Source organism: Clavelina lepadiformis, chromosome 4 (genome assembly GCF_947623445.1).
Source record: "Clavelina lepadiformis chromosome 4, kaClaLepa1.1, whole genome shotgun sequence".
In the NCBI taxonomy this organism is placed as follows: domain Eukaryota; kingdom Metazoa; phylum Chordata; class Ascidiacea; order Aplousobranchia; family Clavelinidae; genus Clavelina; species Clavelina lepadiformis.
Window position 1 is genome coordinate 4,942,742 of NC_135243.1, and position 9,813 is coordinate 4,952,554.

Below are 9,813 nucleotides of genomic sequence, written 5' to 3' on the forward strand. Positions count from 1 at the left end.
TGTACAATAGTCTTCAATTTTGCATAAATTTCGGGAAATTTACGCCTAGTCCCTATATAAGTTTTGAGACACACCTATTACACCACACAACACGATTGCTGCAAACTCAGCCTATCTATTATATTCAAGTTGGCATTGAAGCAAGGATTCTCTCATAGAGTCTCGCCATGCGTTAAGAAGAAAAAGTTGCCTTCTACACAGCAATTTAACTTGAATTAAATTTTTATTATTCATAACAACTTATAAATTGTCTTGATATGCAAGTAAACTAGCAACAGCGCAGTATCGTTCAATGTTCAACAGTTCAATGCAACACCTTGGCTTCCAACGTGACCGCCGTTAATGAACTATATCAATAAATAAGATAAATACAGTAATACCAAAACGTGCAAAACTGTAATAGCAGCTGAAGACAAACTTCGCGTCTATTCTGCATATATCTATTATATACATTAATTATGTGAGTATATAGAGCGAGGACGCGGCTTTTAACTTGCGTAGATATAAAGCTATAATCCACAAAACTCCTCGAAGTCACCAGGTAATATTTAATGGTTATATTCTTGTTATCGAGCAACTGGAATGTGTGGACTTCGGGTAGCGGAGAACTAAGATATTTTCCCCTTAAATCCGTGAAAAGTGAAGTTGAAAGAAAGCAAATTGCGTCACCGTAAACATTAGGCCGTGGTTTCTATGGTTTCTGTTAATCAATGGTTTCGATGGGGTAAAGGCTAAAATCAGTCTCCTCACAAAGTACATTGCTATTCCACGTGCACTCTTTTTACATTTGGTCCACATTTACACTTCCAACATCCTCCATTTAAGTCTAGATATCCTTTGATGTTCCTTCTGGCGAGCCACCCTGTGGCGATTTTTGAAGTTGATCCATCCACATGGTGGCGTACACACCTTCCTCGGACATCAAATCTTCATGCCTGAATTAGTTGAATATATTGACAGGTTATCAGTTGGTTTAATTAAAAGTTATTGAAAATACATACACACTTAGTTGTTGCATACAGACAAAGTGTTCTAAAGCGTTGTGACTACGCCAATAAATAGACGCCAACAAGTAAATCTATATAAAATGAATTCATACAATCGAAACGTCACGAAAACTTTACGAAAACCAACCGTCCGCGTTCCACAATCTCCCCATCCTTAAGAACCAGAATACAATCAGCGCTGACAATCGTTGACAGGCGATGAGCGACGACGATCGAAGTACGACCTGCGCAAACACGAGCCAGTGAGGCCTGTATATTACGCTCTGTGTTGGTATCCAGGGCTGAAGTGGCCTAAATAGTCAATAAAAATGTCAAGATATATTTGAAAGCCGCATGAATGCGACCGTAATATAATTGCGTTTTGATATCTTTACTATTACAGCGATGGTAGAGCTTTTGCGTAAAGCCACCGTTGGCAGCAATGTATAGGACAATGTTATTTCTTATCATGTTACAGGAAGCCATATAACGTAAACTGACAGTGCGTTGCTATTTCAGCTTAATGTCTAATTACGACGCTGTTTCGGATAAATTGAGAATTTAACGTCGTATTGATAAACAAAGAAGCGGCCACGGTTATGCTAACGGGTGCTAATATCAAACCTACCAGCAATTCGAAAACCGTTATAATATCAACCACGCTACCAGTCCAATGTTCCCTGTAATTTTTCACGAGTCTGAGCAAACGCACTTGCTCCCTGAGCTGTCCCTTGGACCACTGTGAGCAACATCAGACGTGCGCGTGGTCATTGTTACGTGGCCATTATTATGCGTTTATTCTATTTTCAATTCAGGTTGGATTTTTTTCTTGTGCGCACACACACGCCTAGAGCACACACACGCTACCAGTAATTTGAAAACCACAACAAGTAAATCACAGTTACCACCGATCAAGTAAATTAATCGCTCAAACCTCATCAAGAAGAACTACATTAGGGGCTTTTAGAATTGTCCTCGCAATGGCAACCCTCTGCTTCTCACCCCCACTCAATTTCAACCCCCTCTCCCCAACGTGGGTGTCGTACTGGTCCGGCATGCTAAGTATACGGTGATGGATGTCGGCTGATTCTGCAGCTTCATTTACTTCTTCATCTGTAGCCGTTACTCTTCCGTATCGGATGTTGTTCCTGGATAAGAAGTCACAATCATGTTGTACGTGGAAGTTACGTATGTTCAAACTTGGAATAACTTGTCTGACATATTGACGAACCAGAAGTGTTTAGTGGTTTAAATTGTAATACAATTTAAGTTGCTAGTTTAACGTTATGAGACTGTAAATTTATGGTTTTAATCAGCGACGTGTATTGACATACAATGCTTTATTTTACTGTATAAAAGCATTGAAAAACGAACGACCCGTACGTAACTGAACTCGTGACGCAAAAACTGGATTACAGAAATTCATTAAGTTTGCTGCCCAAAAAGTGTAAAGAAACGACACGTGGCTTGGCTGCGTTTGACATAAAGCAAACTGTGATAATTTTTTCATCACCTCGCCTTTGCGCTCAATTTTATGCAATTGTGTTTCGAAAATTAACACAGAAAACGAGGTTTCGGGCTGATTAAGCGAGACTGCGCTTAATTTGAATTACGGCAACCATTGCATTATAGAACACCTTATGTTATCGTTGAAGAGCACGGTATCTTGTGGAACGACTCCAATGTGTCTGCGAAGACATTCCTGTGTCATATCTGTGATGTTAAGACCATCGAGCGTAATTGAACCTGACTGGATGTCGTAAAATCGGAAAAGAAGCCGAATAATGGTGCTCTTTCCTGATCCAGACGGACCAACCTGAAGTTGCAAAACACATGATCATTAATTATAATTATTTGTGAGGTGTCAACCATCAAGCTTAAATCTTCAGATTTTATTCCATGTTTCATTCCCTAACTCATGATGATCGAAATCTGGCAAATCCAGTGACTTAAATTGATTAAATTGTAACAATTTATGAATTAATGTAATTTGATAAAAATAAATTAATAATGATTATTTGGATGGTGGTTGTTGAAACATACTAAATAAAAAATAAAGTATCAAATAAATTAAGGTTAGTGGCGACATAGCAGCAGGCAGGCTATGGTTAAACTTGATCAAACAAAACTTTACCAAAGTTACACGTTACCCGTGACAACCTTACAAAAAGAGTTGGTATAATTTCATTATTGTCAAAAATGCCAACAACTGTAAAACTTAACAAATCTAAGTTATTTCATCTCAGTCACATGCAGTAGAACTAGCTGCAATATCAGAAGCTTGCAACAGAGTTTAAAAACAAAAGTAAATCCGTTTCAAGTAAAAACGGATACAAAGTCATACCAAGGCATAAGTTTCACCGGGTCCAACTTTGAATGAGATTTTTTTCAGAGTTTCCTTTTCGTGAGAGTAGCCGAAGCAAACATTGTCGAATTCAACGTTGCCAGCGTCAATGAAAACTTGTGTAGCGTCATTTTTGTCGTAAATGTCTGGGGTCTATTTTGTCAATTAAAGAGACCAAACAAGAGAAGTTAAAAAATACAAATTTAACAGGACAGTTTTAACATCCACAAGACCCCTTAAAATCAGCACATTTCTACACATTTAAAAATAATAATTATAACTAACGCAGTATATACAATTCAGCAAACTATGTAAGCTCAAACGTTTCATAGTTTAACATTGCGCTAATTTACCTCATCAAACAGTTCAAACATGTTTTCCATGTCAATCAAATTGATTTGCATTGTCGTGTAGTATGTACCAAAAGCAGCCAGAGGCGTATTTAACTGTATTATATAGGTCCCAAACAAAACAAAATCTCCAACCTGGAAAAAAACTTTTTTTGGTATGAATTGCTTACATTGCAATTGTAATTGCATACATACTCTTGCTATAATTTCTATAGCCTACTTAAGTTAAATCATGTGTATGCTGGACAACCAAAATGGTGGAATTTTGAAATGATTAATATCTATAATGATACATTATATCATATATCAAATGACTGAATGAATAATTAATGAAAAATGCTTCACGTAGTGGTGGTCCAACTGCAGTTCTGCTGGTCAGGTTAGTCATGCAAAGTTGCAAAGATATTTTTGCCAGCATGAAAGCTATCTACGACACACCGCACACATTGGTATTACAGCTGATATCATAGGCTATGACATAAGCACATTTATTTGAAAAAGTTGCAGGAAAAGTGAATGTTTGTGTAAACACATTTGGCATACTGCTGGGCAAGTACCGTAGGACAAAACACAATTTAAAAATTAAAATCTTTAATTTTATCTGTAAACAGAAAAATAACTGGTTCAAAAATAAAACCATTGTGATAAATGATATAAGTTAGAATTTATTATAATTATATTCACAACAAGCCATTGTTACAAGACAGTAAAAATGCTTCAACAACATTTTTTGCAAATAAAATCCTGTTCATGAAATTTCAAAACAGCATCTTGATATAGCAATGCTGACTTTAAAAATACCAAAAACTCCGTTCAAAGAAAATTAGAAAAAAAATTTTCTACATCAGTCTTTGGTAAACGTGTAATGAACTCCATTTGATTCTTAAGCAATACATGTTTTTAATTCAATAAAAATTGACTTGCGAATATAAGCAAACTTTTATCTGTGTCAAAATTAAATCGTGCCACTCTGATGTACATAGATTTACATTACTCATGTCTGGCACCAAATACTTTTAAACCCTGATTTATTTTCAAAATGTTTCCTGTGATTCATCATATCGATTAGACATAACACCTTTCAGGCACGATACAAGAAGAATGCGCATTGATTAAAATAATGTTCTCCTAGGTTTCTAACCAATACAATGATAACTAAAGTACCATTGGTATATTATGGTACTGTTTTCTTAATCACTAAAACCTATTTTTGAGTCTCAGTAACTGAACCTAACACAATTAGCCAAAAAGTAACATTAATTAGCTACCTGCATTTCACCGTTGGTTACATAGTAAGCACACAGAAGACTCCCAGCCAGCAAACCAATGTTAATGATCACTAACTGTGTTAGCCCAAGTAGTACCAGGGCCGCACTATTTCTGTATTCAAAGTGCTGGCAGTAAAAAGAAAATTGTGAGAAATCATCACAAAATGAAAAGTGGGGTATGATATCAATTACAATAACTGTTGACAACATGCTTTTATGGATTGACAAAGTATTAAGGTGGTTTAATTGATTATAGCTATAAAGATATCACCAATGCTGTTTATACAATTATACATACTCGAGTGCTATATTTAATGTAATTGGCAAGTCCCAAAAATATAATTCTACCAAACAGAAAAGTAATAGACTAACTAATGGGCCACATTCTTATGCACCTGGTACTCAAGAATAGCTTTGTCAAACCGCTTTGCCTCATAGTCTTCCGCATTGTAATATTTGACCTGTTTGTTAAAATAGGTAAATAAAATATTGACTTCAACCTGGTTGAAAAATGCAAACGGAAACTTTTCAGACTCAATTTAAAAATTTATTTTCAGTTTTCGATTGGAAGCAAAAATTGAGATATATATGTACACAAAAGTTCAGTGATATAAAATTTATTAAATATGTTAACAATAATTAATCAGATTTTTTTAAATTTTCACAGATATAAGCAACTGAAGACTGATTGTCGTCAAACTGATACTTCAGAAATACAGTAAATCCAATTACAAAAACAGACCGTTTCAAAATTCAGCAAAGAATCAATGGCTGTTTGCTTTGATTTGTTATCACGAAAGTTCATCTGTCGACGAATTTTTGTCCTCATTTCCGTGATAAGGATTGTGGCAACTGAAAAAAGAGGAACAAGCACAAACCATAACTTTTAAAAGAAATGTAGCTTATGTCAAATATTAAATGCTTACACATTAAAAATTAAAAATTGATAACTTATTGTGGCATAATAAACTGACATGCGGAAATCAAGCAATGTCACCACTTAACACTTGGAAACTTAACCAAAACCACGTTGCAAGTTACATTCATTTACCAAGATATATGGTCAAGGAAACGAAAACGATCAAGCCAAACCAGATATTAAATGTGGTGATGAAAAACACAACTGCGACTATGATGTCCAAAATGGTTGGGAAAATGCTAAAAACGATGTAAGATACAAAGCTGTTGATGCTGAGAGTGCCCCGGTCAATTGAACGCAAGACGGCCCCGGTTTTACGTGATAAATGCCAGCGTAACGATAATGAATGCAAGTGTTGGAACAGATGAATCTGAGAAGATTTTTACGGTCAGTTTTTAACTAAAAACAAAAGAGTAAATGAAAACGTTCACTTTTTGAATTTGTTACAAAACAATCATATCACCTGCACGCAGCGGTTGGTGTACTGTTGTACTTTAATCCAACTATATAAACGAATGCTATCTATGATTCCACCGCTACCAGTGCCCTGTAGAGACTTGAGTAGGACATACTGGACAACCTGGACCCACACAATAGTCCATGATACATCATTTGTAAGTGAGTTCACTGAAAATTATACATCTGAAGTTACGCAGGACAAAAAATAATACTAAAAGCTATAAACTTATTCGGGATGTGTTTGTATAGCCTATCTTATAGTTGGTTTTGTGCAAATCTCTTCATTATATTAACAATATAATTTGATGTCTTTTTTATAGTAAAATAACAGGTAACAACAGCAATCACGATCATTTTACATATGAGCTGTAAACATTTGCTGCAAAACGTGTATTGTAGTGTAAGTGGCGAGTTTTTGCTCCAATTTCAGTATTTGTGGTTGTATGCTGTAAATGAAATGTGCTGCCGTTTATCAAACTAAATTGATTTTCTTTTCTTAGCTCAAACTTCTTTTCTTGCTTAGACACCTACCTATTTTTTTGTAAAAAATAGGAACAAAGGGATTGATGACACGTCCACCGATGAGACACAAGCTGCAAAAGATCACTCGAAGTTGAAGACGAAAGTTCTTCTCAGGCCAAATAAATGGCCATATTAATCCTGACTTAAAAACAGGAAATAATGGGGCTAGATTGTGACAACTATAAGTGACATTGTATGCTTGTTATTCACAATTAGTGCGCCTAATTAATTATAAGTATACTAATATTATTATTATTATTAGTTTTATAACTAATTGTAAATAATGTGCCCAGAATATTCAAAAATTATGTACAAGTTTATGCTGTGTTTTCAGAGATGGATTTTTGCAGTTAAAAGCCTCAAAACATTATGGATGGGTGCGATTACATTTAACAAAAATAAAGCGGACATTTAACAACCACATCATATAAATGATGACAAAATTTTATCAGCAGTAGGCCAATACTGTGCAAGTCGGCAAGTAGTTTAACATAGGTCAAGAGCAAAATACCAAGGTTGTATTATTGTAATATAATCAAACTTGGAATTAAAAGACTCGGCATAACGAAGATCAACTATCCCAAAAAAAAAACAAATTCATTAATTTTGGAGTCAAATCACTGTAGGTTTGAACCTAGCAAAGTAATGCATGTTCTAATCTTACTTGGGCTATATTCTTCCCAAGATTGTCACAGAGGAGTCCAATCCATACATAACCATAAATTTGAATATGTTTTTGCATGGTGTTTATCTCCTGTTGTTTGATTGATTTACGTTAAAAAATATTCAAGAAATTAAGCTAGTACCTTTCGCCAGATTTTAATCCAAGTTGACTCTGTGCTCAAATTCACTTCTGTTTCTTGCTCCAGGTTGTTTTCAGTCTGAAATAAATCAAAAAACAGTTCAAAATAGTCAAAAATTAAAACAATCGAATAAACTGTGTGCTATCATTTTTAAATTGTGTAGTTATAGAAAATGAAAGCATTGAAAAAACAAATGCTGCACATATAATGATTGTGTGACAAGATAAATTGCAAACAGCTTTTAAAGTTAAATTTTTAAAAATACATTCAATGCTAAACTGTATCTTGACAGCAACACACTGCACAGCCTACATTTAGGTTCTCATTTTCAAAATTATTTTCCTCAGTTAACTGATTCCAATTTCCAAGCTTTGTTTTCAATATACCAATCAGCAAGGGCAATGCAGTAAACACTACTCGAACAATCCAAAAACCGAAGAGTACCTGCATTTTAACCACAAAGAACTCATCACATAGATATTTGCATGAACGAGTTTCCTAAACGAAATGTTTTCTTGTCTTTTGATAGAAATTTTTGAATATGTAACAGATTTAGTCTGCAAGAGACAAGTCTTTAAAGAGAAAAACCTGATTTCCAACTTTATCCATTGAAAACCACCATTCAGGAGAATTCCATGAAACAGCAGATAATATGTCTGCTGATAGAAATACCAACCACGTGAAAAGTAAGACAAAATTTTCGTGACGAATCTCACGTCGCTGTATTTTTTCTTGGAATACAAGTAAGCTTATGATGAGGGAAACTGACAGCAATCTAAATTTTCAAAAGTTGAAATTAGACCATTCACAAATTGCACAATGGTTATATAGTTATATATGGTTATATGGTCTATCATATGGTTATATGGTTATATAGTCTATCAACTTAGTTGGTGATAAATTACAGCGATTTATCGATTTCTCTTTAATTACATTTTTAAATATTTTAACTAGTGCTGCTTAGTGCATGTCTACACACAGGATCATGTCAATAAATACATCTCAGTGTATCAGTTATAAAGTTGTTATAATATGTTTTACTTCAAGATTAGTTATCAAGGAGTTAAAAAAATAAAACCAAAAATTTTACTTTGAAGTTAAACTGAGAATCGACACACCATTGGTAGTAAATTCGGGTAAAGTCCATTTCACCACAAATTGGGCGATACTTTCAGCAAGAAGCAAAGCCATACATAGAAGCTGCAAAACATAACCAACAGACCTTCTTCGTTCAATATCATCGTTTCTATGATTGTTCACCCTGCCATAATGCAAAATCAAATCACTAAATATGTCTAAAATCACCAAGTGGCTAAGCAGTAAACTGATAGCAAATAAAAACATTGATAAAAGATTGAAAAAAGGTAGTACTATTGTGTGTTTTGATAGTGTTTTCTTTTTGTGCTGTATCATAACGTCTTCAAAACTTGCAAAATTTCACCCTTACAATCTTTGATAGAGAGAGTAATATATACCTTTTTATTATCATTATCTCATAAAGCAGTGCTCCTGAGAGAAGAAAGAAAAATACACTTTCCCATGTGTCAAAAAAGCAATGAGATATTCCATTCTTTCTCCACATTGGCCTATAACCTCCATAACCAGCACAAAAACCAAGTTGGTTTGTTGAATGATTGGAAGAATTACTTGACAGGGGTGTCAGTGACGTTTCAATTAATGAATCATTAAAGGGCTTAAAAAATTGATGCACCATGTCGGAATTGCTAAAAGCTAAGTGTAGGTTAATTAATAATGCAGTACCAGTAGCAAAATAACTTCCTGAAATATAAAAAACTCAACTTTTAAATCCTGAAATTGTGTGTACAGTTAATTATAAACTAAATTAAGGTGAAAATTAAGTTTTAGTGTTCATAAAATTCCCACAAAATGTGGGTCTGGTGTACAAGTGCACAACCACAGGACGCCTTTTTATACTAGACCTCAGCTACTAAAATTGTGATGTCATCTGATTGTGCACTTGTATACTAGACCTCAAAATGCAAATTACTTAGCACTAATCGTTAAAAAAACATTTGGTCTATACATCTGTTGCTGTAAAATATTAGCATCTTATCAAACAGGTAAACATAAAAATCAAAAAAGTGGTACTGCAATTATATTACGCAATTGTTGGCGAGTAGTACGAAGTACCATACCAATGT

General features: G+C 34.4%; 1 protein-coding gene across 3 annotated transcripts; it reads right to left on the minus strand.

Moving 5' to 3' along the window:
- Positions 1-204: 204 nt before the first annotated feature.
- LOC143452920 (ATP-binding cassette sub-family B member 6-like) lies at positions 205-9,425 on the minus strand. Of its 3 annotated transcripts, none has more exons than XM_076954066.1 (17): positions 9,127-9,425; positions 8,742-8,912; positions 8,240-8,426; positions 7,964-8,095; positions 7,655-7,729; positions 6,858-6,990; positions 6,331-6,494; positions 6,000-6,237; positions 5,691-5,800; positions 5,344-5,409; positions 4,949-5,074; positions 3,684-3,815; positions 3,331-3,483; positions 2,624-2,802; positions 1,921-2,134; positions 1,135-1,298; positions 205-935 (listed from the first exon to the last, which is right to left on the minus strand). In XM_076954066.1, exons 1-17 carry the CDS (start codon positions 9,363-9,365, stop codon positions 827-829), a joined length of 2,592 nt encoding a protein of 863 aa, XP_076810181.1. In that variant the 5' UTR covers positions 9,366-9,425; the 3' UTR covers positions 205-826. The 3 variants fall into 3 exon arrangements, with proteins under 3 accessions (XP_076810181.1, XP_076810180.1, XP_076810182.1); XM_076954065.1 differs by having other exon boundaries at positions 7,964-8,149; XM_076954067.1 differs by lacking the exon at positions 9,127-9,425 and having other exon boundaries at positions 7,964-8,149; positions 8,770-8,906.
- Between the last annotated feature and the right edge of the window lie 388 nt (positions 9,426-9,813).